Source organism: Babylonia areolata, chromosome 1 (assembly GCF_041734735.1).
Source record: "Babylonia areolata isolate BAREFJ2019XMU chromosome 1, ASM4173473v1, whole genome shotgun sequence".
NCBI classification, from domain to species: Eukaryota; Metazoa; Mollusca; class Gastropoda; order Neogastropoda; family Buccinidae; genus Babylonia; species Babylonia areolata.
Window position 1 is genome coordinate 70,964,125 of NC_134876.1, and position 27,593 is coordinate 70,991,717.

The 27,593-nt window shown below is 41.2% G+C and overlaps 1 protein-coding gene, 1 long non-coding RNA gene and 1 other non-coding gene across 3 annotated transcripts; 2 read left to right on the forward strand and 1 right to left on the reverse strand.

The window, feature by feature from the left end:
• Positions 1-4,518: 4,518 nt before the first annotated feature.
• LOC143286787 (ubiquitin-like modifier-activating enzyme 5) lies at positions 4,519-19,865 on the reverse strand. Its single transcript, XM_076594573.1, has 12 exons — positions 19,532-19,865; positions 18,321-18,366; positions 17,773-17,862; positions 16,885-16,994; positions 15,098-15,184; positions 14,038-14,122; positions 12,688-12,792; positions 12,002-12,129; positions 10,429-10,564; positions 8,573-8,648; positions 7,626-7,738; positions 4,519-6,813 (listed from the first exon to the last, which is right to left on the reverse strand). The coding sequence occupies exons 1-12, from the start codon at positions 19,666-19,668 to the stop codon at positions 6,736-6,738; spliced, it is 1,191 nt and encodes a 396-aa protein (XP_076450688.1). The 5' UTR covers positions 19,669-19,865; the 3' UTR covers positions 4,519-6,735.
• Positions 19,866-20,321: 456 nt separating this feature from the next.
• Trnap-ugg (transfer RNA proline (anticodon UGG)) lies at positions 20,322-20,393 on the forward strand. The gene has a single exon. It is a non-coding gene; the product is annotated as a tRNA-Pro (tRNA).
• Positions 20,394-23,101: 2,708 nt separating this feature from the next.
• LOC143293421 (uncharacterized) lies at positions 23,102-25,530 on the forward strand. Its single transcript, XR_013056774.1, has 3 exons — positions 23,102-23,195; positions 24,382-24,755; positions 25,373-25,530. It is a non-coding gene; the product is annotated as an uncharacterized LOC143293421 (long non-coding RNA).
• Positions 25,531-27,593: the final 2,063 nt, after the last annotated feature.

Consider the following 27,593-nt stretch of genomic DNA (forward strand, 5'->3'; position numbering starts at 1 on the left):
TCATTAGCTAATAGAATTGCACATATATAGAATGCACTACATATCGAAACTGAACGTACACAAAATACTAATGTGTTCACAAATCTCCTTGACATGAACATCAATTTAAAAGAAATATTTATTGACTTTGACGAGTGATTTACAGTACGTGTAAAAGAAAATATATATGTATCCCTCAATTAAAAAGAGACCGATATTGAAGAGGGCATAAAAAAGGCCGTGGGGCTTAGGCAGTAAAATGCAAGTCCCTACACTACTACTACTACTGCTGCTTGTAACGATGCGCTCTCCAATTTCTCACACAGACATCTGTCATCACAAAAGAGTAAAACGACTTCCATTATAAATACAACAATTTAGTGTAGAGGTTGCGTTTTAGAGTGTTAGAGCTACTGTCGTGAAAAAGTTAAACTTCACAGCGAATCCAGATGTACAGACAGATTCTATGCGCAAAAACTGGTGACATACCGGCAGCTGGTATTGACCGATCCTCTTCCTATCCTGATGACACAACAATTGACTTTACGTCAAACTTTTGACGACGTCAAAAAAGTCACCTGATAATTTCGTCACGCAGTTGTTTTCGAGTTTTATTGAGAACTTTTTTCTTGTTTACACTCATGACTGTTCAGTGTTCACTACAGAGGTGTTCGCGCGCACGCGTGCGCGCGCGTGCACACACACACACACACACACACATACACGCGCAGATATATATACACACATGCACACGCGCACACTCATACACACGACCACATATACACATACATACTAGCACGCGTGCAAACATACACATTCCTTCCCCTATCCAACTTTTAAGATAGACTTTGACCCACAGAAAGGTACATGACATATAATATTTTGATCTCTCCAGACATGGACTTCAGAAGACGTGGATATGTTTTGAATTACGCGCGCGTGCACGCACGTGCGTATGCGCGTGCGTGCATGTATGTGTGTGTGTGTGTGTGTGTGTGACAGTACGACTACCTTGTTTGATGAGTCAGAATCAGAAACCCCCTTGATCCCGCCCCCTCTGTAATCTTAGAAACACTTAACTTTTGTTTTTCTATATTTTGCTGACCAGTCATTCAGAACAAAAGTATTATTCTTTTAACTGCTCATCCCTCTATCCTCATGCATACTCAAACAAACTTTGCTCGTTGATCTGCTCATAGTCATAGGCTCAGCAAACTGAAGGACTATTCATGTCAGACTCCTAAAAGGCTGTTCATTAAAGGAAACTGAAATTGCCTTGCTGTTGAATCATTTTGATGATGTTCAGCGGTGCCTGGTTCGACGATGTGTGCAGGATCAATATTAAGTGTTTACTTGCAAAATCATCCCCTCGTAAGTGGTGACATGATTGTACCTGCCACATACCTACCAGTCATTATGAATCTGTCCAAACAGCAGATCTTATAAGTTATGGAAGTGGAAGAACACGGATTTGGAGACAATTTTACGATGGTCAGTAACAATGATGATTATAAAGATAATGAACTTGCATCGAAATAACTTTTGTTTGAGATTGCAAGGAAGGGTTTTCACTTCTTTTTATATTGTACTAGTGCTGGTCTCCAGGCCTGATCAGTGCGTTGGGTTTATTCGAAGGCCAGGCATCTGCCCTTTTTACAACAGTGTAGCGTGTATGGACGTGTCCGCACACTCTGACACGTCCTTCTAACTGAAACTGAAACTATATGCTGGTTTTAACCAAATCTGAAAAACGCAGGTATGTAGCGCCTGTCTGGAGATAAAATTAATGAAGAATGACTGCTGAGTCTACACAGACACCAAATGCAGAAAGTGTATTAAAAACTGTGGGTTTAAAATATGACTCACTTTTTAAAAAAAGGTGTCCCACTTTTCGAACCATAGGTCTGTCCTCAGGTACTGTGTGGAATTGACAGTAGAGGTGAAATAAAAGCTGAAGAAGATGGTGAGTATTAGGAGGCGAGATTGAACAGAGAAGTGAGTAGAGATTCAGAGGGGGTGGGAGAAGAAGACCCAGAATGGGAAGGAAGGTGGGTGGGGAAAGGGAAATGGAGTGGGTGGGAAAAAGGCGGTGGAAGGGAGGTTCAGAGGTGGGGGGAAAGGAGGGGAAGGAAGGGGAAAGGAAAGGAAGAGCAGTCAGTGGTTAGAAAAGGGAAAGGGGGGGAGGGGGGAAGGCTGGTGATGACACTGGTCACTCTCTTGTGTTGAGACCCGCTGGGTGGAGTGTGCTAATGCGGGCTATTATGTGGGACTCCATTTGTTTTCTGTATGTTCTGTTCAGCTGGTTCTGCCATGCAGCTGCAATCTTGACATGGGTGAGACTGGTGGGCGCTGTTGAAGTGTTGACATGGGGTCATTATAGTTCAGCCTCACTAATCGCAGGTGTTCTGAAAAGCGGTCATTTACGGTGCGGCCAGTTTCGCCCACATATAATTTGCCACACAGGGTGCAAGTCAGGATGAATACTATATTTGTAGATCTGCAGTTGAGTGTAGACTTCACAGAAAACTTGCCCACCGGACCGGAGAATGTTCTGGAAGCGTTGATGAAGGGACAGGTTTTGCATTTTGAGTTGAATTACAGGCGTTGCAGCCATGTGATTTGGGGATAAGTGTCCTGGGCAGGGATGATGGAACCAGAAGGTTCTTAAGGTTCTGATCCTTCTTGAAAGCAACGAGAGGGGGCTTTGGGAAAATGGCACCAAGTGTCATGTTGTGCGAGGTTGAAATTTCTGAGGACATGTATACAGCAAAGTTGTGGCGTTGAAAGGTTGGGACTGCCACTGGACGATCTTCAGAGTCTGTCACCTTGTGCGTCAGGGCTTCTCTGTAAGGAATCGTAAGGGCGCGTTCTAGAGCTTGGGTCAGAAGAGAAACTGGGTATTGCCAGGTAATGAAGAAGGAATACATTCTTTTCATCCTGGGTCTCAAAATCGCTGTAGTCACTGCATATGCGTCTCAGTCTAAGAACTGCGATTAAGGATGCTGTTCTCGGTGGTCTGTGGATGGCTGGACGAGTAAAGCAGGTATGAGTGTAAATCTGTTGGTTTGTAAAAGATGCTCGTGGTGGGGGTCTTGCTGTCAGGTTGGATGGTGATGGTGATGTCCAAAAATGATATTGATGTGGGGGAAATCTCATAATATGTATATTTGAGGGCAGGGTTGAAGTTGGACATGTAATTTATAAAATCAAGTAGCTGATCTTTGGTGCAGGAAGTGACACCAAAGCAGTCATCAGTAAACGCCTGTAGAATTCTGGGGTTTTGCCCTGGTATTCGCTGAGGGCCTGTTATTCCATATACCCCACAAAAAGGTATGCAAAAGTGGAGCCCATCTTTGTGCCCATGGCATCCCCACGGCTCTGTTGGTAGTGCTGGTAGCCTCAAAGGCTGTGGCTTGTCTGGATATGCTGGGTTCTGCTCGAAGGCTGTGGTTACTCTGGATATGCTGGGTTCTCCTAAAAGGCTGTGGTTTGTCTGGATAGGCTGGGTTCTCCTAAAAGGCTGTGGTTTGTCTGGTTATGCTGGGTTCTCAAAGGCTGTGGTTTTGTCTGGATATGCTGGGTTCTCCTCAAAGACTGTAGTTTGTCTGGTTATGCTGGGTTCTCAAAGGCTGTGGTTTTGTCTGGTTACTCTGGATATGCTGGGTTCTCCTAAAAGGCTGTGGTTTGTCTGGATAGGCTGGGTTCTCCTAAAAGGCTGTGGTTTGTCTGGTTATGCTGGGTTCTCAAAGGCTGTGGTTTTGTCTGGATATGCTGGGTTCTCCTCAAAGACTGTAGTTTGTCTGGTTATGCTGGGTTCTCAAAGGCTGTGGTTTTGTCTGGATATGCTGGGTTCTCCTCAAAGACTGTAGTTTGTCTGGATATGCTGGGTTCTCCTCAAAGACTGTAGTTTGTCTGGATATGCTGGGTTCTCCTCAAAGGCTGTAGTCTGTCTGGATATTCTGGGTTCTCCTCAAAGGCTGTGGTATATGCTGGTTTCTCCTCAAAGGCTGTGGTTTGTCTGGATATGCTGGTTTCTCATCAAAGGCTGTGGTTTGTCTTTGGAATGGACCAGCTGGGACTGGAGTGCGACACATGGGATTAACATGGATGAATGCAATTTGTTGTCTCTTGATGTTTACGTACATCAATGTTATTGTCAGTTTCAAAGTTTTTCTCTCTCCCTTAGATGTCATTTCTGCATACAACAATAGCAGTTTGAAAAAAAAAATCCAGTATCTTGGCAAATCATACACCACACACACACACACACCAGACACACAGCCATAAATCCACACAAAAATCCACAAACTCTCTCTCACACAAACACCAGAAATTTGTCTGTATGCATATTATTTTAATCATTAAAAGATGGGGTGGGAGGGATGACTGCATCATGTACACCTTTAAAAATAAAACAAGTCATCCATCACAGTTAGGAGTAGCTAGTTTTTCTTTTATTTCAAATAAAACTGTCACTATAGTACTTAGATAAGGCTTACAACTCTTCTTATTACCATCAACAAGAATGCATGTGGATGGATTCTTTACCTGTTTATTACTGAGAATCAAAGCCAAAAACTAAACTAAATCAATTAATGGACACATATTTGGGAATGGCACTGAACAACATTTACAGACAGACTGAACAGGTGTCAAACTATCAATCCAAGAGATTCTGCAACAATAACAAAAACAATCACCACCCCCACCCTCACCCCAAAATTCATTCTCTTGAAATTTATTCAGCATTGACCAGCCTAATGTCAGCTGCTGAGAGGGCATCATGTTGCAGTATGGTTTATTCTGTTTGGTTTCCTTCCTTAAAAACCCTACTCTTCGCCCTCTTCCTCTTTCAAAAACAAAACAAACAAACAAAAAAACAAAAAACAAAAAAACAACAACAAAAAACAGAGAGAAAGAAAAGAAAAATCATTCTTCTTACATCAACACACTAAGCTTTTTTTTTTCAGTACTGTGGACATGCAACATGCATCTTAAACTGCAGAGAGCTATATGCATCTTAAACTGAAGACAACTGTACGCATCTTATACTGAAGACAGTGGTATGCATCTTTTACTGAAGACAGCGGTATGCATCTTGAAATGAAAACAGCTGTATGCATCCTATACTGAAGACCGCGCTATGCATCTTATACTGAAGGTAGCTGTATGCATCTTTTTCTGAAGACAACTGTATGCATCTTATACTGAAGACAGCTGTGCTGATGGAACGCTTACATTCAGTACATCTACATACTCATGTGACCAACATCTCAAACAACTGGACACTTTTTCCTCACCAGCAGTGCCAGACTCAGACCCTGTGTTACCTGAAAAAGGTAAAACTGGACTCTTTTTTTTCTTCCATTGTACCAATTTGGCATGTTTTCTTCTTTCTTTATTCATTTTTTAAATATAGTTTTTGAAAATATTTCACATTTTCCCCCTGAACCATTCCAAAACACCAATAAGCAAGAACTCCTTTAATATATTAGCAAAAGAACCATTCCAATACATCCATCACTAACAAAAGACAGGTTTTGTGCAGTTGCTCGAAAATTTATAGAAAACTGAGCAATGGTGCACACATACACAATGGCAAAAGAACCATTCCAATGTACCGATCCCTACTGAAAACCATGATTACTGTTTTGCGCAGTTTCTCAAAACTGAATATGGAAAGCTGAGCAAACTGCACACACATGCACAAAGACGAACAGCATGCACATGTATACCCTCTTCTGTGAATATGACACACAGACAACAAAAAATGTTACATCACTCAACATATGTAAAATAATTTTCAAAAAAACAACAAAGAAATAATGTACATAATGATGACCAGCTGAACACAACAGTTTATCTGCAAAAGTACACTTGTTGAAACAGTGCAGCAGGATCATGCTTCCTCATTTCCCACAGATACACAAAGCCTCTTGCCTCAGCTTTCACTAATTACTATGTTGAACTGACCCCTATTCCCACCTTCCCTTTTGTTTTATCTCTTACCTTCTTTCACACCAGTCTTACAATTTTGCTGACAAAAAAAAAAAAAGAAAGAAAAAAAGAAGAAAAACCCACAAAAAAACCCCAGCTCTGAAACAGCTCATTTGTAGTCTTCTGGGCAATTAGCAACATTACTTGATCTTCTGACAAAACAAGACTGTTGATTTCAGGACAGTCTGAGCCATCCAAAAGCCCTGATGCCATCAGAGACACACAAAGATGCAAACAGCCAAAAAACAATGAATAACAAACAGTCACATGAGACAAATACTCAACTAATTTAACAACCGTAGATTTGTGCAGTCTCCATATCTTCTTCCTTTTTGTTCAATATCTAAAGACAAGAAACATTTCAACTGATTTCAATTGATTTTCAACTGCATTCTTCTTTTTCTCTTGCAATTTCCATGTTCACTTGATGTTTGAGTGGGCTTTTTACACATATGACCCCACCATTTAGGCAGCCATACTCTGTATTCAGAGTATTCAAAACAAATCATCATTTACCCTGACACCAGATGTCTCTGGTGACTGGGCTTCATGAAGAAAGCGGGTTCTGCAACAAGTGCTTCTGTTAGGTAGCATGAAGAGAAGAAAACTAAGCCTGAAGAAAACTGTCTCATGCAGACTGTTCAACCAACAGCCAAATAAATAAAATGACGGCGATGCTGTAGTTCCATTGTGTACGTGATGACAAAAGTGGTGGTGGTGGTGGAGGTTTGATGCATTACGACCAACGTCCAGGTCCCATCACAAGCTCTGCATCTGTTTCATCAGGTCGTCCAAACTCTGACCACCATCCTGCACTGTGCCATCCTGGTCTCCATCCTGTATATACAACATCCGCTTCAGAAATTGCTCCTTCAGTTTCCACATCAAATTTGAAAAAACCCCACCCAAACCCTTATCTTATAAAGCAGATTTGAGAACACCTAAAACTCCACAACCACCAAAAGAAAAATACCTTCCCCTGTACAATTATCATCATGGACATATTGTTAAACACTTTATTCATATTTCACCTATCTTAAAATTTTTAAAACAAATGATGATGGGTTTTTTTTCATTTTTTTTTTTCATGTTTATCTGCAAAGTATTTCCTGAAAATATATAATAATCTATTGTTGGTTTCTGTGCAGAATATTTCTTTGTAATATGTAAACATGTTTTGCATTTCAATGTTTGCAAAATATTGTGTTGTATTGTCGAGGAGCTGGTCCAACATCTGCTTGGTTGAGGAATGGAGTGTTAGCTGTGAATAAGGGTGTATAAGATTGACTTATTCCTGTTTAGATGTGGAACACAGTACTAGCAGTGTAGAGGTGTGTGTACAATTGACTTATTTCTGCTTGGGTGTGGGATGTGGTTTAAGCTGTGGAGAGATGTGTAAGGTTACTTTATCCATGTCAGGCTGTGGGAGGTTTGTCTAGGATTAAATCATTTCCACAGGGTGTGGGCAATGTGTTTAAGATAAACTTATTGCTGCTTGGGTCCTCATGGGAGGTGTGTGTAAGATAAACCTTATTTCTACAGAGGTGTGGGAGGTGTGTGCAAGATTAACTTATCCCTGCAGGGGTCCATGTAGGATATGGTGCAAGCCATGTGGAGGTGTGGGTATGGGGAATGTCCCTGAATGTCACCTGTTTTGGGGCAGGGGTGGTGTAGGCCACTCGCAGTCCCTTGGCGAGCTCTGGCTGATCCCCCTCTGCTGCTGCCAGCTCTTCTGCTGTCGTCTCCGACACCACCTCAATGGCTGTGTGTGGTCGACACATGAAAGAACAGAGTACATATGACACCAACCAAATGGCTGTGAGTGGCCCATATATGAAAGAATAGAGTAAATATTATGACATGACCTAAATGGCTGTGTATGGCTAATACATAAAAAAAACCCATGACATCACCTCAATGGCTATGTGTGGCTGATACATGAAAGAATATATCTATACAAAATCTTGCTTGATAAAAAAAGTACCTCTGTGTATGCATGTGTATAAGTGTATGTGAGCGTATGTGCACTGGGTCATGTACAATACACTGTTATATCACACAATACAAACATAAAATAGGCATTCTTTTTTCAACAAACATGTGCATGTTTAAGTATTCAAAGAAATCACATAAAATTACACTGACACAGGTATATTTGAGAAATGTCCTGAGAACACGTTATATACTGAAAAACAAAAGTATTAAAAAGACAAAACAAAACAAAAACAAAACAAAAAAAATCACCTCTCAAGAGATATTACAAGTTGAAATATTCAAAGAAATCACATAAAATGACACAGACATATAAAAGAAATTTTTCTATATATTTAAAAACAACAGTAAAGAGGGAAAAAACTGACAGACGAACAAACAAAATATCCAACCATCTCTCCCTTTTGTCACTTCCAACCCCTCCCATCCTTACCATCCCCTCCTGCCCTCCTGCCCACTCTTCACCCACACTTCCTGGTTATTTTCATCATCACTCACTCCACCCCCTCTCCCTAACCCCACCACCATCTTAACTGAGCTCTGTGCCGCTCCTCTTGCGCATTTTGTTGCACCACTGCTGAACTGACCATGAAACAACACTCACCCCACTCATTGTCGGCATGTACTATCTCCTCCTCCACCACCACTTTCTCCTCTTTGGGTCTGGCAGCTTCACTGGCCTGCAACAGTTTTACACATCATTTTACAACAGAAAAACAGCAACCTGACAGTGGAGAGAATCAAGTGCAGGTATACAACTCTCCTGTCATCATAAAATGACTTTGTACTACAAAGATTCATGTACATATATAAAAAGAGTGAGAAATGGGAATTTCAATCCTTTACATATTCGTATATGTCTTATTTATTTCTTTATCTTTTTAAGACTGGGTGATGGGTGTATGTGAGGAGGTGTATGTATGTATGTGCGTGTGGAGGGAGGGAACTGAAGTCACTGGGAGAGGGCCAACAGTCTGGCATCATGTGCCAAAACAATGAATGCTTGTTTTTTTTTTTGTTTTTTGGTTTTGTTTTGGTTTTTTTTTTTGGGGGGGGGGGGGGGGGGGGAAGAAACAACTGTTGTGAAAAAAGAAGTATCAGTGTTTTTCAGTACACATGATGAAGCAATGATTTAGGAAAAAAAAAAAAAAAAAAAAAAAAGAGAAAAAGTTTGTGGAAAAGGTCTAAGGGAGAGAACTACTTGTTATGACTAGCATGATTTGACTTTTTGCCCCAGTAGATTTGTCAGCTGTCTCATTCATGGTGTTGAACTGAAGGAATAAGTATAACAGGAACACACAATTATACCATGTGATTCACACTATTACTAAAATAGGAGAAACTGATTCAACCCAACCCACAGAGAGTGTGGATGTGTGTGAGTGAGAGAGACACAAGAGAGAGAGAGAGAAACAAAGTGTGTGTGTGTGTGTGTGTGTGTGTGTGTGTGTGTGTGTGTGTGTGTGTGTGTGTGTGCATGCTGTGTGCTTATACATACATGCAAGCACACATATATTGGTTTTTACATGGTTTCCAGACGATAACATATGTTTCATATAAAAAAAAAAAAGGATATGGTTGAGAGCATAAGCAATTGCAGGAGAAATTGAGTGTCAGGATTTTTTCCTTGTACAACCACACCACATAAATTTCTTATGGAAGGACACTGACAACAGTAGCTCTGTAGTTTACAAACTACATACATTATCTAACAATATTTCACTGTTTTTTGCTTTTTTCCCCCCTTCTTCATTTGTTCTGTCAGAAGAATGACTACAGACTCTTTCAGTCATTATTTTCTTTCGTTTTTGTATTTGACAGTCAGAAAAGATTTTTTTTTTCTGGTACACATTTTGACAAATCTGATAACAGCAAAATCCAAATTATATCTTTTTTACGCATGTATGTGTGTATGTTCTGGGCCTTGAAAGTATATGAAACAATACATGAAACAGATAGTTTGGATGAACTTTGTTCTATTCATGTCTGACTTCCCTCCTAATTTTGTGTGTGTGTGTGTGGGACACAGACAGGAAGACAGAACAAAAAACACGACTGACTGAAGATAATAAAGAATGGATGTAAAATCTAAAAAAAAAAAACAAAAAAAAACATTGGCAGAAGCCAAGGATTTCACACACAACAGACAGACCTGGAGGAATTTGGCGAACAGTTCTTCCATGTGGCACCCTAATGACTCTTCACAGAGTAAATGGAAAAGAAGAAGATGATGGAGAAGAAGTGCATATATGTGTGTGTAACAAAAACTGAATTAAAAATGTTGATATTTTATGAACACAAACCTATACTGAATAACCATTATAAAAATGTTGTTTTTTTTTTATTCTGAAAAAAAAGTATAGACAGATGTAGGTAATTATACACACACACACACCACACACACACACACAGATGAAGGGAAGGATGATGACCCAAGAGAAGCCTGAAGAGACTGCTGACCTGAAACTCTGCTTGCCGTTTCTGGCAGTTGAGGTCATCACACTGAGGATTGGGTTTGAGCGCCATCTGGGGAAAGAAGTCCTGCATGGCGTTGTAGCCCAGGTAGTAGGACACATCCCCAAAGCCCAGCAAGTACCTGTCGCACAACCATCCTCCCCATACATACACCCACCAAAGCTTCTGTGTGAGAGAAATGCAGACAACTGGAGAAAAAAAAATTGAAAAAGTGGACTTAATTGGATATTTTGATAAAAACAATTATAGAAACTGTGTGAGTGCGTACGTTATCACCCCCACTTCAAACAATGCCATTCTGTGACAATAAAAAGATTAAAACTGTTTTAAATTTCAGCTGAACACTGGGAGAGAGACAGAGGAGATTACAAGAGAGAAAGAGCGAGAGAGAGAAAGACAGGCAGAAAGAGAGAGAGAATAATACCTTATCTTCACTTACTTCCAACTTCAGTTATAAATACATACAGACAGATATTCCATCAAAATCAAGCTATCTACTTACCTTCCTCTTCCCTGTTATTCCCCCCCTCCCCCCCACCTCACATACCTCCCGGAGCATCTCTTCAACCCAGCATCCCTGTCCCCCTCTGGTGAAGAAAGCCCAGCCTTTCCATGAAAGTAACATGTCATCTTTCAATTTTGATGGGAAGCCTGTGGTTCACCTCTGAGAAGGCCAGTCCCATTCTGAGATGAGACACACTCTCTCTGAAGGAGGACAAGCATCATAAAAAAGGAGTCCACATCCCCCTAAGAAGAAACCAAACCCCTCCCACCCCCAACTCCAAATGAAGAAGCTTTCACTGCACCTCCTCACCAGTGACCTGACTGGCTTGTACGTCACAAAGATTAAAAAAAGATTAAATCTCTTCCAGCCTTTCATGGCCACTAAGGCACTGAATTCATATCCACGATTTGTCTAGAAAGGTGGGACCCAGTCCTCTCCTGCCATTCTAATCTTCCCTAACTGAAGTCAGGAACCCATTCACACCTGGTTCGAGTGAGAAAATGTGGATAAAAGTGCCTTTCCAAAGGACACAACACCATACTGAAACAGGACCTTGAACTCTGATTACTTGTGAGCACTGGATTGGAAGTCCAGCAAACACCTAAATGACTCTGCTAAAGCACTTCTCAAAGCAATCCCCTTAACTTCAGAAAATCACCACTCCCCAACAGTCCCACCCACAGTCCACAGATGCCAGTGTCTCCCTTGCATCATATTTGCCCACCTGTAAACAGGTACCCAAAGAACTGCCACTTTGTTGTGGTGGGAGGAGGGGGAGACGGAGGGGGGGAGGGGGCTTGCATACCTGAGGGATTCACTAGAACTATGTCGGTAAGAGCTTATACTCCTGGCAGGGCCACCAAAGCCAGACAGGTAAAAGGATAGAGGCCGGACAAAGTGCAGTCCACTGGTCCTCCAGGTTGGGGGCTTGGGCACTGGGCTAACAACTCAATCCCATAAAAAGAATCTTTGTTACAGAAAAAGAAACATTGTTGCTGCTCTGCATGCCAGAGGGCATGATGGGTGGTATAAGTAAGAAAGAAAGTGTCTCACTTGAGTGTGTTCTGCACCAGGAAGCCAGCCACGATGCCCATGGTGGTGGGGAGACTGGCCGCACACACACCGTCACGCTTCAGCGTCTTCTCGTCTACCTTGGATGCCACCACCAGAGGGGGAGCACACTGAAACATGTGAATAAGGTCCCAACCACAAGGTTCCTCTACACATACATGTTGCTGCAATGTCAGTGTGTAATGAACATACAAATACAATGATAAATCAAACAACCAGAATAACAAATAAATCAATAAACTAAACACATCTTCTTGGAGACACGCCACCTCAGTAGTAATGTATAGTACTTGTTAAAAAATGTTACTATATGTCATAAAACTTCTAAAAGGGTAAACACTTTTGATATGGCTTGAACAATATTTCATTCATCTTCTCAACTTAATCTGTGTCTATCATTCCATATAAATATGGTCCCAACCACAAGATTTGTGAACACAGACATACCATTTAAATGGTATGTGTTATGAACGAACAGACCCATTAATAAAAAACAACAACACCAAAACAAACAGAATAACAAATAAATCAATTTACTGAACAAGCAATCAAAAGTGATAACATACCAAAAATTAAATAAAACTAAAAGAGCTTTTTATTTTTCAAACATCAGCTTCAGCTTTGGCACCAGAAAGGTGATTACAGAAAAAGAGCAGCGGCACACTCACAGCAAAACAGGCCGTTTCTCCAGGGATAAGGAACTGTATGTGACCTGTCACAGCATTCTCACTGACACCAGACTCAAACCACTTCTGGCCACACTCGTTGCAAGCCTGGAAGACAAGGAGCAATGATAAAACACACTTCAACCTGAGAAAATGGGTTTCCTTTCTCCTTTTATTTCAAGAAATTACAAAAAAAAAAGAAAAGAAAAAAAAAAAAAAAAAAGAAAGCACTGTGTTCACTAGAATTTTCTACAGGTAAAATAAAACACAAAAATACACAACAAAACCATACAAGACAAGACAGTAAACTGAGATGCTATTTACAGCAAATACTAACATAACTTCTAAAAAGTAATAATCCATGGCACAATTCTTAAAAAAAAAAACCTTGAAAAGGGAAACAAATGCAGGACAGAAAAAATAGAAGAAAAGGAAAAAAAAGAAAAAAAAGGTGGCACTGCACAGTGGCAACACATTCATCCAAGGAAATCAGCCTGAATTTCACAAGGAGAAATTGCTTGTGACAGAGGTAAGTACAACTACAAGACAATATGAATAGAGTTTTTAAGTGCAAACTGACCATGAAGTGATGTTTGATGATATTGCGATAAAAAGACATACATACAAATTAGTCCAGGCTGACACAGAAATGCTGCCTGATGCCCTCTCCAGCCACAACCTGGGCTTGTTCTGTCACTATCCCTGTGCCAGTCCTCAGGGAGCTGGCAATGACAGCACAACATCCTCATTTTATTTCATTATTTGACCCCAGCTTGTGCCGCCATTTTGATCTGACTTAGAAATTTCGTCTAATGCCATGATGCCATCTTCTCTTGTCTCAGGGCTTCGGATAAGTGAAAAATCTTGGGGGTCCCAAGAACTCTTTTACCGTAATTCCATGGTCTGCAAGACTACCTTCACAAGTCACTCTAATGCTGCACATTCTCATCCGATCTGCATGGCTACACATACAAAAAGGCAGGTATACCTTCTAATCATAATCATCTAGGTTTCTGGGCCAAGAAAAGGACAAATGCATCATTCTCAGCTACATGTTGCTTGCATATTTTCATGGCAACAGCTGTGAAGAGAAATGGGAAAGGTTGAATTTTCAGACTGTCCCAGAGACAATCAAGATGAAGTGCATCCTTTCCATTTTCAAAATGTCAGGTGTTTATTAGCCTCATTTCAATAATTAAGCATAAATATAATCCCTTATTCTTCTGTCCAACTGTTTATCAACCATCTCCAAAGTAAACAACAAATGTCAGACACATACACAAGCTGTTTGATGTGTGTTGCAATATGACTGAACAATCACAACATGATTCAAAAAGACACAACAGGACTCACCATGTTGATGGCCATGCGGGCCTCAAAGTTGTCCACACAGCTCAGCACCAGGTCCACGGGGCCGCCCCCTTTCAGGGCCCCCTGTCTGTGGGATGAAGACAGACTGTGTAGTGAGAAGGGCTGGGGAGGACAGAGCGGGGAGAAGAGAATTCCGTGGGAGGAGAGATGGAAGGGGGCTGGAAGGGGAGTGGGGAGTGGGAGGGGAGCAGGGAGGAGATTGAGAGGGGCCCCTGTCTGTAGAATGAGGACAGACTGTGTAGTGAGAAGGGCTGGGGGACAACAAAGGGAGGGGGGAGGGGGAGTGTTGAGGTTGTGGAGGAGGGGGGGGAGTTACAAGAAAGGGGGTAGGAGGGGAGGGAGAGGAGGGAGAGGAGAGCTTGAGAGGAGACTGAGATGGAAGGAAGGAGGAAGAGAGAGAGAGAGAGAGAGAGAGAGAGAGAGAGAGAGAGAGATAGAGAGATAGAAAGGACAGACAGACAGAACCTGAGGCAGGCAGCAGACAGACAGATAGACTGACAGAGAGATAAATTGTAATTTTTTTAAGTATGAAAACACCAGCTAACTCCCTTTCCTGTTTAATTCTTTCCCTTTTATATATACCAAAAAATCGTATAAGTAGAAAAATAAACTGCATTCAGATACCCATTAGTACTATGATACAGTAAAGGCATCTTTCAAAATAAGGTGAAATTCATGTTGTAATCATACAAACATAATGTTTAAAGACAACAGTTATATATATATATATACATATATATACATAAAGAGTGTTGGTGACAGTTATGAATAATGGCTAATATTGCCACTTCAACCCCATTCAAATATGACATATCCACAGATTGTTTTGTTTCTCTGTGAATACATATAGATAGCAAGAAATTCTACAGAACATGATGTCAATATTTTGATACATGGAATGAACATTTTCGCACAAAATCTTAAGCACACTCCACTCTTTCTGTCTCTGTCTCTCTACAGCTGCAGTTCTGAATCCAAAAAGATACTGAATGACAGAACGAGACAGTGACCCAGAGTCTTGTTAAGTAGTACACTGACTAACTTGATTCTGCTCTGGAAATGGTCAAAGTTGTCTGTAGTGGTGATGTTGTAGTTGTATACTTCAAATTCCACATCAGGGTTGATCTCTCTGTGAGAAAAAAAACAAACCCAAACCACAGTGTGCATACAGATGACAATATGCACACAAACGCATGGGTACATGTACATATAATCAAACATACTATATAATTGTTGAAACAAAATAAAATCCTTTTTGCTTATAATACTGCACACAATAAGATATGAAAAAAAGGAGCTGAGAATCACATATTTTCTTTTTGTTTTAATTTTTATTTAAAGCAGATATGGTGCAGCATGTATGGATCAGTTTGTACATTTTGATATCCCTTTAAAATTGAAACTGAAACTGAAATGAAAAGTACAGTGACAAATGAAACAGTTTCTTAACATAAAAAAACAACAACTAAAAATGGAAGTGAACAGGGAGGACTTAATGAAAAAATGGACAAGTAAAATATTATTTAATGATGACATTCTATCTTTAAACCCTTGTCACTTACCAACCTTGATACTCTGCAATCTACCCACTGCACGTCAAACAAAGTGTGACAAAAACAGCTAAATACTGGAATTGTCTGTTGCTGTTACTGGTATATAAACTGTTTTATTATTTAGTTAAATTCAACAGACTAGACTTTTACCTCAATTTTTTTTAAACCTCTCAGCTTAGGTTTTGTTTTCACTGGATACAGATTGGAAACGACTGTGCAGAGACAAAAAGCACAGTGCATAATAATGGTGGTTGGCAGCAGTGACACTGATTACATGCAGATGGAATAATGTGAATGCTTCCTTCCTTTGTGTGGTTTTTACATTCATGCTTTGCTTTGTAAAGTGTTAGTCAATGCTTGCTGTCTGGCACAATTCTTTTACATCCTTCGACTTGACTTCTCATATCTTTTATTGCATGGGTCTGATTTCCAGTGGTCGTACAGAAAGTGTTTTGAGCAGAAATTGAAACAAGTCACATCAGTGAATCTCTGTCTGCGCATGTGAATGTATACACCCATGCACATGCACATATATATTATGTATATATGTGAATGTATGTATGTTATGGTGTATGGGTATTTGTATGTGCATGCATGTGTGTGTCTGACTGAGTGTGCCAGTGTCACAATACATAAAAGGTCATGTGCATCTAACAACAAAAAGCATTTACATAATAAACATACATTACACTTTAAAAAGCAGATAAAAGAATTCAAAGTTCTTAGTCACTGCTACCATCCTACTGAGTTTGGTTTCCAATGACACTTGTAGCAGCCCATAAAATGCCATCCTGCCTATCATATCATCATAAAGTGGATGAATAAAACTCAAAGTTCTTAGTCATACAAATGTCCTCATAGACAATTTTACAAAACTAATGCACATTCTTAGACACATGGATTGTACAGTATGGGACTTACACTTTTATACCACCAATGCCTACCAAGTCTGGTTTACTATGCCACTTGTAACAGCTGAGAAAATGCCAACTTCAAAAGTTAACACGGACACACATTGCACACACAAAACACAACATAGCACACAAACACAACCCAACACCTACAACACACAAATGGTGCGCATCCAGCATTTTGCAAATACACATTTTTTTTCCTGTCATGAAAGGCCAAAATTAATGTATACAAAGCACAGAGAGCTACCACTTTATACTGGGATGACTCCTTGGAGTGTTTTCTCAGCAAAACAACGCCCCAACCCTACATACTGTCCAACAAGCACAGGCAACCACTGCTGCACAAAGGTGGCTGGCCTTACCTAAGTGTTCTCTCGGCAGCCTCCACTTTACTCATGCCTGCCTGGTGTGGCTGGTAGAACAGGCGGTTCATGTTGGCCAGCTCCACCTTGTCGTAGTCAAACAGCAGCAGCTGAAACAGCAGTCGCTGACATGGTAAATCACAGAAAAAGATGTCAGTATTAAATTTTATACATTACCTTGGCCAACTCAACTTTGTCGTAGTCTGAAACAGCAGTCACTGACATGGTATAACATCAATAAACTTTTCAGTATTGTTAGATTCATTAGAAATAGAATGGAATACATCCTCCTTACCAAGTGTACTGGGGTCACAAGGAATATTGAGGGGGATAGTACATCAAGGTTACAAAAATCAATCGGAAATCATACAAACATAAATACAGTGGCATTTTTGATAAAGCATAAACACATGGGAGCAATGCATTCACACACTCACACACTCCCCATAGAGAGTGCATCACCACAGTGTAATGACACTTTTTTTTTTTTTTTACCTGTCTGCAAATGTGCTTCTTTTTCTATCACTGGATTTACCTACAGAATTTTGCTAAAGACAAGTTTCTTGTTTGTTGTTACTGTGGGTTATTTTACATCCAGTAGGATTGGTAAGTCATTTCATATGAAAGAATAGCACTCAGACCACAGTTTCTCAAAGTCTGTTCAGGTTGAGGTTTGGGGGTGTGGTGAGGGGGAAACTGAACCTGGGAAACTCGATCACTTTCTAGTCAAGTATTCTACCAGTAGGCCACTGCTTCATAATGTGTTGGATGAAATCTTTAGTTCAGAGTTTGCACTGAAAAATGGGAGGGGCCATATCTTCCTACTGATTACAAAAAATATATATTGTCAATGTTATTATATAAAACATAGTTTAAAAAAAAAATCACCTTTCCTATTCCACATCTGGTCAGCATCTCAGCAGTCACACTTCCCACACCACCAACACCCACAACAGCCACAGTGAAGTCACGGATTCTCTGGAGGGCAAAAAAGTGAAATATACATATACATGAGATTAATAAATATTGATACTACATCTGTGTGTGTGTGTGTGTGTGTGTGTGTGTGTGTGTGTGTGTGTGTGTTAAAATCTATCTAATTCTGAGTTCATGCAACTAAACAAGCTGTCTGCTTACTTACCTACCTCACATTCATTTTATACCTTTATCTTCATAACAAAATCACATGAACAAAAAAAAAAAAAAAAAAAAAAAAAAAAGAAAAGAAAAGATATATTAATCATCAAAATTTATATATAAAATACGTAAAAATTCAAATACGCAATATCAAGAAAACCCATAAATACTGGGATTAATTAATTTAAATATGCAATGTCAAGAAAACCCATAAATACTGGGATTAACGTATGGACAGGTACACACTTTAATACACTTGTACATGAACACACACAGACACACAAAACCACTTTGTATACCTCATAGTTGTCAACTATTCCCATCCTTTTCAGGGCCATAAGACGACTGAAACAAAATAATGCAAAAACTGTACTGGCTCACAAACCAGTAAAAACAAACTTTTAGAAGTATATATATATATAGTATAAAAAAAAAATGTGTGTATGCGATCATGTGTGTTCATGTGTGTGTGTCACTGTGTGTGTGTGTGTGTGTGTGTATGAGACAAGACAAGACAAGACAAGACAAATTCTTTTTTTTGAGGATAATAGAAAAGCACTGGTGTGCTTTTTTACATCCAGTCCCTGCCCTGAATAGAGTCTACACTGCACAATACTAAACAAAAATAAAGCATGGTGTTAGTAGAAATACATAACAGAGTGGAAAAACAAAACAAAATAATTAAATACAAAAGGAAAAAAAAGAAAAGAAAAAAAGGAACACACACACACACACACACATATCCACATACAGGTACAAGCATGGTGTTAGTAAAATGCATAGGGAAAAATGAACAAAATGAAAGAAACAAACACACACAACACACACACCGCACCACAGACCAGAATGGGAGATGGAGGGTGAGGGAGGTTCTCATTCAACTGTACACATGTGACAAACAGTATCATTAAAATCAGTGAGCAGTTTACACAACACTATATGCATAAGGTGGGAAAGGTAATTTTTTTTTAAGGTGGCTGGGCAATGGTGTTGTTTAATTGTTTCTGGGAGTGAGTTACATTGGGTGGCACCTGAGTATACCAGACTGGATTTGAACAAGTCAGTTCTTGGGATTGGGATATGGACTTTGGGGATGGGAGGGGTGTGTGTGTGTGTGTGGCGGCAGGGAGGGGGGGGGGTCCTCAATGAATTTACAGAAAATTTGTTTATTTATGTTTGGTGGTGCATTATCTGTCATAATCTTGTATATTGTGATTCCTTTATCGGATTAGTGGGGAAATGTTCGCGTGTTTGAGAGAGAGAGAGAGAGAGTTACATTTTGGTGTGTGTGTGTAACATTGATAATGTATTATGTACGTATTTTGTATAGCACCATGGGCAGTTTTCTGGATGGCCTTATTCCATATGGAAGCATTAAAGCACTACTCAATCTTCGACAACCGTGGAAAAAACAAGCAGACACATGTGGATTATTTAAATGAAAATGTTCAGGTACCTGGTACAGTCTTATCTTAGTATCTTGTATTCAACTTAAATAAGCCTGTCTCACCTGTACGGGTTGGAATCAACAACTTCAGAACTCATTTCAGCTATTTTACCCCTGTTAGGGGCTGGTCTCTGCAATGCATTGGCCAACTTCTTTTCTAAATCGGCCACTTTGGCTTTAAGTTCCTCGACGGTCGACATCGCTGGAACACCCACTGAAGATATTCTGCAAAGACGCTAAAACAATCGAAGATTTACGCTCGCACACATACGACAGAAGAGAGACACCGGTATCAAGTCAATATGGTTCTCTACTTTCAGTACTTCTTTCATCAGCAGCCAGCGTGTGATTGTTATACTTCACCAATGCACAAGTACTAAATCGCCGTTTGGTTCCGGTAAAAATAGATAATTCAGTCATGTTGCTAAAAGCCCTGGCGACCGCAAAAGGGCCATTTTAGGGCTGAAATAAATAAAGTAAATAAATGCATGCGTAAATAAATAACTCCTGATTCTATTGGTGATATTATCAGGGTAGCGATATCATTTGAAATAGTAGTAGTCATGGTAACAATAATTTATTATTTCTCGTGACGTGGTCATCGAAAGTCCAAACTTTCTTAGTTGTGGAGTATAGTCATGCTACCCAAGGGAGAATACTGGAAAAAAAACAGCTTCAACAGTGAAAGGAAAGGAATTCATGGCTTTTGATTTTAGATTTCAGTTAACCAGATGTACTGTAGCAATAACATGTCACACGGAAAGATTTGGGGTGGACAAGAACATTGAAATCACAGTTGCGGACCTTATTTTTACAAAATATCTTTTGTATTTACTTCGAGTTTGCTATCGGCGGCTCGTTGGTCTAGGGGTATGATTCTCGCTTTGGGTGCGAGAGGTCCCGGGTTCGAATCCCGGACGAGCCCGTCAATTTTTTATTTTAATTTTAATTTTTAATTGTTGTTGTAAGTTTTTTCCTCTCGTTCGATTCCAGGACGAGCCCGTCTTTATCAAACTTTTTTTTCCAATATCTTTTTTTCCTCTTCCTTATTCGACGCCTTTCTCTTTACATCACATTTATATCTTGGTCGTCCGTCATGCCCGCCAAAGACACTCATGTGCGTCTGAGTCATTCTCGTTTGATGTGAACTCGCAAATGAGTATCATGGAGCCCCAGTTTTGGCACTGTCTGCATGGGCGTCCGCAGTGCCGTGAGGCCAGGGGAATTGCGGTCCAGGCTTTTGGGGCATCGCTGCTGCTGCCTATCTCCTCTTGCTGGCCTCAGCGATACTGTTTACGGCGGTTGTTCTCAAAGCTGCCGTGTGCTTTCAGAGCACGCCATCCGGTTTGGGTGTGGGGGTGGGGGATTCCACTGAATACCATGACGTGCATTGTTGGCCTTTACGCAGTATTCAAAGCGTTTCTGGAACCTTCCTCACTTTCGTTTGGCAATGCACAGTCCGCTATGGAGGAGCTGCATCAGTGGGGATTGTGGAGTCATCCACTGATTCGGATGATGTGGCCTTTCCTACGAAGCTGGGCTTTAATGATGATAGTGGATTCGATGCTTGTGGCCCCAGTCTGCTCTGTCCAGTCCGGGGATTATGCCGCCGCCAGGTTGCCGCGCATGTGGCACTGATGAGAAGCCTGCCGTGGATGTGTCTCCTGTACAAATTCCAGCGTCTCACAACTGACCATAGAGCAGGCTGGAGATAAAACAACTGTCTTGTACATTTTCAGCTGCAGTGGTTGACAGCTGGATGTTGTATTGGTTCAGTACTCGGAACCTCAGTCCGCAGAGTGCTGGGCTTTCTGTGCAGATCCGTCCTGGCGTTGGTCTCCTTGTATATCATGGAACCGTTACAGGAGACCGTGCAGACAACGGTGCGGACTGGACCAGAGCCTCAGTTTTGCCAAGTCACAGTGTGTCATCAGTGACATAAGAACAACGTCAGCTTTTTAGTGAAACAGTTACACATTTATTTGTAGGCACAGTTCACACAGTTTTGACCCTTTAACAGAACAACGTCAGCTTTTTGAAACACACTTTTATTGTTATGCGCAGTTGTCTTTGACCTTTGTATAAATACCGTTACTTAGTTATTATTGCTGGTTTAAGCCCAGGGAATATATGAATTTACATCAATGTTATATCGTTTTCAATGAGATGGATCGTATGAAATTGAATTCCTATTTCATTTTTCAACTTCACCACAAAAAATGCTATACTTACAGTGCTGACACTGAACCAGTTATTGCCGGATACATTTTTCCCAACAACTTTTGTCTATGTTTGTCATCAGTAATTATCTGGTCCAGCGTAGAACACTTGGCTGGTCAGCTCTTGATGAAGGACTGCTGAAAAACATCAAATAAAGACTTCTGCCCAGAATACCTTTGATTTTTGAAAAGTTTATATATTTGGCTATGTTGTTGAATCAACAGAATCGAAAGATCGCTCGAATGAAATTGTCTACTTTAACCCCTTTACTCCTGACCCTTCAGAAGTGAAACGAAATCAGTTTGGGACATGAATTTGAGGTGCTTGCGTACTCAGTTTTAGTGATGTCATTAGTTTTACTGAGTAAAGGTAATGCAATCCCAAGAAGAAGTCCAGAAAAATAATGGCGACTGACGTGACCTTTTGATTCAGTCATATCTCTTTGAGTCAGTTGACAACCCGCCCTTTGCTGACAAGCATACTCATCATCAGCCGTCAAGGGGTTAATTCTGAACCGACCAGGGTCCTCTGCAAACAGCTGATAACTTTTGTGCTGCACATCGATGATTTTAATTCCTTTTAGTTCTTTTTCGCTTTGTCTTCGTTCTCTTCCAAGAAAAAAACGTCTGCACAAAGAGGAAGCGGGTTTAAGCCGGATCTCCCTCTCTGCGTCCTGTTCCTGCCCCAAGTCCTTGTGCTCAGTGTCAGCGGGGGACTTTGCGTCACACAGAGCACGACTGTTACACGCTCGTCCACCGACCACACCCCAAGACAGCTCAGTCATTCATTTTGCTAGACTGTTGTGTTAACTTGATGATACAGGCAGTCTATGAACGACCGCTCTCTAACTACCTCACTGAGAAGATCTCTACCTGCAGTGTTTAACTGTGACATAGTCTGTGTCTGTCAGTCCCTGGTCTCTTGCCCTCATTCTATAATATCTGTCTCTGCGTCTCCCCTCCTCCTCCTCAATGTGTGTGTATATATGAGTGTGGGTATGTTTGTGCTTTCATGCGTGCGTGTCTGTTGGGGAAGGGAGAGAGAGAGAGAAACACACACACACACACACACACACACACACACACACACACAGAGAGAGAGAGAGAGAGAGAGAGAGAGAGAGAGAGAGAGAGAGAGAGAGAGAGAGAGATGTAATCATTGATCAGTGAAGCCAAGAAAACACACCATGGAATTACTTTTATTAAGTGGCTGATTCCCCCCCCCTCCCCTCCCCCTCTCTGTCTCTGTCTCTCTCTCTCTCTCTATATATATATGTGTGTGTGTGTGTGTGTGTGTGTTCGTGCGTGTTTCCTCCTCCGTCCCATTAACTATCCCTCCCCCTTCCCAGTTGGTTGTCTCTTCCTTCCTCGTATTTTGCAACGGGCTAATCCCACACCACCACAGTGTGCTGGTGTCACGGCAAACAGACAACAACACAGCAAGGGCGGACCAGTCTAACGGCATTTTCTTCTCTTGATTTTTTCACTGTGTTTGTAATGTGCAGCAGGTATTTTGTTTTTCACACTTGCGTTTTCGTTTTCATCATAAATATTAGAATGTATCTTATAGTATCGTTATCTGTACTATGATTTTGTCACTTTATATGTGTGTGTGTGTGTGTGTGTGTGTGTGTGTGTGTGTGTAGTATATATATATATATATATATCATTATAGACTGTTATACACCAGCCTTTGTTACAGATGTTGGTTGTTGTTGTTTTTCGTTTTCCCCCCTCGTTTCTATGAATAGCTGTCGATCGGCTTGACGACGGAATTTCGGGTTAGTCTACATTTGTAGTTCATTCAGTACATCATACTGTGTAATACGGCAGACAATGTTTCAGTTTCAAGTTTCAAGGAGGCTTGGAAGCATGCGGACTGAACAACAAAAGCGAAACACGGTCGGCAAAATAACTGTGAACGAAAACCGGCAAAAAATCATATGTAGAAAACAACAACAACAACAACAAATGTGTGTGGGTGGGATTTAGAGATAATCTTTTTTATGTGTAAGAACTCACATGGTTCATGTGATGGTGTTTCAGTACCATAGTGATCGAAGTAACGGTAAAACAGAAGAGAAGGTCAGATTCCGGAGGGCAGACTCACAACAGTCAAGTCCGGTATCTTGTTCCTGTCCTTGACATCTCCAAGCCTTGGGAGTGAACTTTTCCACTAGTTTAACCCTTTCACCGCCAGTCAATTTAGAGTAAAAAAAAAAATTCCGTTGTGGTATAAACACAGAAAAGACAGTGGCTAAGAATAGCTGGGGATTCCCCCTGCAAAGTATAGAAAATATGGCCTATCCTACCACCGAACATTAAGAGCAGTAGGTTCATGGATAACAGACCAATGAATGGTCACCTTTCAGTGACATGGGTCCCCTACCACGCCTGTGCATAAATGCGAGCTTGGCGGTGAAAGGGTTAAGACACATAAAAAGAAATGGCGGGGAGTTAAATCAAATTAATACAATAAGCTCCATGACACGGGATTTATTTTAAAGGGGTCAGATATTGTACCTCTCTCTCTCTCTCTTTCTCTGTGTGTGTGTGTGTGTGTGTGTGTGTGTGTGTGTGTGTGTGTGTGTGAGAGAGAGAGAGAGAGAGAGAGAGAGAGAGAGTAAGTTAAGTAAAAGGTAAGTTTCAGTTCTTGCTGACGATTAATGCAAAGCACTTGAACGTTCATCACAGATGATGAAGACTGCCGTGCCGAAGACACTTTTTGCTTGGCTGGCGGTGCTCATGGCAGCAGCTGTGAACGCACGACGCTTCTCGGAAACAAGTGGACTCTCTCCTGACTCTAGCCGAAGATTTCACCCTGACTCTGTTGGACTTTTACCTCACCCTGGTGGACTTTCCTCTCATCACTCGGGTGGACTTACGACACCTGGGTCACTCAGTGGAATGCGGACCAGGCCTGAAAAGGACCGCGGCCGGTCGTCCACTGGACTTCTGAGAGAGCTGTGTCACAGACTGCCGTCCAGTGTCTTTCACCGCTACTGCTGGAGCAGGCAGGGACGCTGAAGGTCCGGGACGTCGGGAGTCTTTCTCCGGGGTTGGCGTAGGTTAGTGTGTCTGGATCTCCCTAATTCTTCTCGATCTCTGTATCTGTGACAACAAAGCTAAAGGATATAATATGCGCGCATCCCACGAAACACACGTAACGTATGTACACGGCGAGCCGGCGCTGATGTATAAACATACACGCACACGCTCACGCTTGCGCTCGCGCGCGCACACACACACACACACACACACAGAGGCACACACACAAACACACACGTGCGTGCGCGCACACACATATAAACACTCACTCGCTCGACTGGCACACACAGACAGACAGACAGACACACACACACACAGACACACACACACACACACACACACACACATCTTGCATACACCACCAACACACACAGACAGACAAACACACACAGACACACACAGACACACAGACACACACACACACACACACACACACATACACATACACCACCACCATCACACCCACTATCACCATATGCTGATCTGCTTTATGCATTCAATCACTACAATTACTGCATGGATGAGTGGAGGAGAGAAGGGTGTAGAGATGCCGCTTAATTGTGTTGTGTCTGTGCCTGTGTCTGTATGTGTCTGGGTCTGTGATTTTTAAAAGTGGTTTTTGTTGTTATTTTTTCAGGCGAAACCGTAACATCAGACGGCTGGCAGGCGACGCTCACCGCAGTAAACTGACTTCCCACTGATGATTTCTCACACCGATTCTGCTGCTGGATTCTCATGTGATTCTGCTGATGGATTCTCGTTTGATCCCACTGACGGATTCTCATGTGGTTCTACTGGTGGATTTTCATGTGGTTCTACTGGTGGATCCTCGTGTGTTTCTACTGGTGGATCCTCGTGTGGTTCTACTGGTGGATTTTCATGTGGTTCTACTGGTGGATTTTCATGTGGTTCTACTGGTGGATCCTCGTGTGGTTCTACTGGTGGAACTTCATGTGGTTCTACTGGTGGATTTTCATGTGGTTCTACTGGTGGATCCTCGTGTGTTTCTACTGGTGGATCCTCGTGTGGTTCTACTGGTGGATTTTCATGTGGTTCTACTGGTGGATTTTCATGTGGTTCTACTGGTGGATCCTCGTGTAGTTCTACTGGTGGATTTTCATGTGGTTCTACTGGTGGATTTTCATGTGGTTCTACTGTTGGATCCTCGTGTGGTTCTACTGGTGGAACTTCATGTGGTTCTACTGGTGGAACTTCATGTGGTTCTACTGGTGGATCCTCGTGTGGTTCTACTGGTGGATTTTCATGTGGTTCTACTGCTGGATCCTCGTGTGGTTCTACTGGTGGAACTTCATGTGGTTCTACTGGTGGATTTTCATGTGGTTCTACTGGTGGATCCTCGTGTAGTTCTACTGGTGGATTTTCATGTGGTTCTACTGGTGGATTTTCATGTGGTTCTACTGGTGGAACTTCATGTGTTCTACTGGTGGATCCTCGTGTGGTTCTACTGGTGGATTTTCATGTGGTTCTACTGGTGGATTTTCATGTGGTTCTACTGGTGGATCCTCGTGTAGTTCTACTGGTGGATTTTCATGTGGTTCTACTGGTGGATTTTCATGTGGTTCTACTGTTGGATCCTCGTGTGGTTCTACTGGTGGAACTTCATGTGGTTCTACTGGTGGAACTTCATGTGGTTCTACTGGTGGATCCTCGTGTGGTTCTACTGGTGGATTTTCATGTGGTTCTACTGCTGGATCCTCGTGTGGTTCTACTGGTGGAACTTCATGTGGTTCTACTGGTGGATTTTCATGTGGTTCTACTGGTGGATCCTCGTGTAGTTCTACTGGTGGATTTTCATGTGGTTCTACTGGTGGATTTTCATGTGGTTCTACTGGTGGAACTTCATGTGTTCTACTGGTGGATCCTCGTGTGTTCTACTGGTGGAACTTCATGTGGTTCTACTGGTGGATCTTCATGTGTTTCTACTGGTGGAACTTCATGTGGTTCTACTGGTGGATCCTCGTGTGTTCTACTGGTGGAACTTCATGTCGTTCTACTGGTGGAACATCATGTAGTTCTACTTGTGGAACTTCATGTGGTTCTACTGGTGGAACCTCATGTAGCTCTACTGGTGGAACTTCATGTCGTTCTACTGGTGGAACTTCATGTCGTTTTACTGGTGGAAGCTCATGTGGTTCTACGCGTGACTTCCCATGTCACTTCACTGATGACTTTTAATCTCATATGATTCATATGATTCCACTAATGACTTCCCGCCAGGCGATTCGACTGTTTAGTTGTGGTGTGATTCCACTGATACACTCCTGTGATTCCTATAATGAATTTTGCCTTGTGATGCAGTTGACTAAGTTCACCGGTGATGGATTTATTTATATATGTTTATATTACTTATTCATCCATTGAGAGAAAGAGAGAGAGAGAGAGAGAGAGAGAGAGAGAATTTCTAATATCGCCGACAGTAACATACAAAACATAGTCAGTCTCCATTTATTCAGTTCAAGTGTAGCAATCACAAGCTGTAGAAATTACTAAGACTTTTAGATGTCACGATATCCTACACGAATCACTTACAGTTTGTTGTAAATGTGACTGTGGGTGTAAATGGAGACGAATTTCTTTTCTCTTATTTTTATATTTTTATAATGGGATGCCCCAAATATGCAGGTCGAAACCGACAGTTCTTACCACGGAAATATTTTAAATCGAAATGTTATATACATATATACAGATTTTTCTTTTCTAATGATTTCCCAACAAACTTATAACAGGGAGGAGAGTGTGCTTAAAGATGTAAAACTATATTTTTTAAACTAAAAGACATTACAAGATAATGTGGCCGTTTGTAATATTTTAATCACCAGTTTCATGTTTTCATTGCC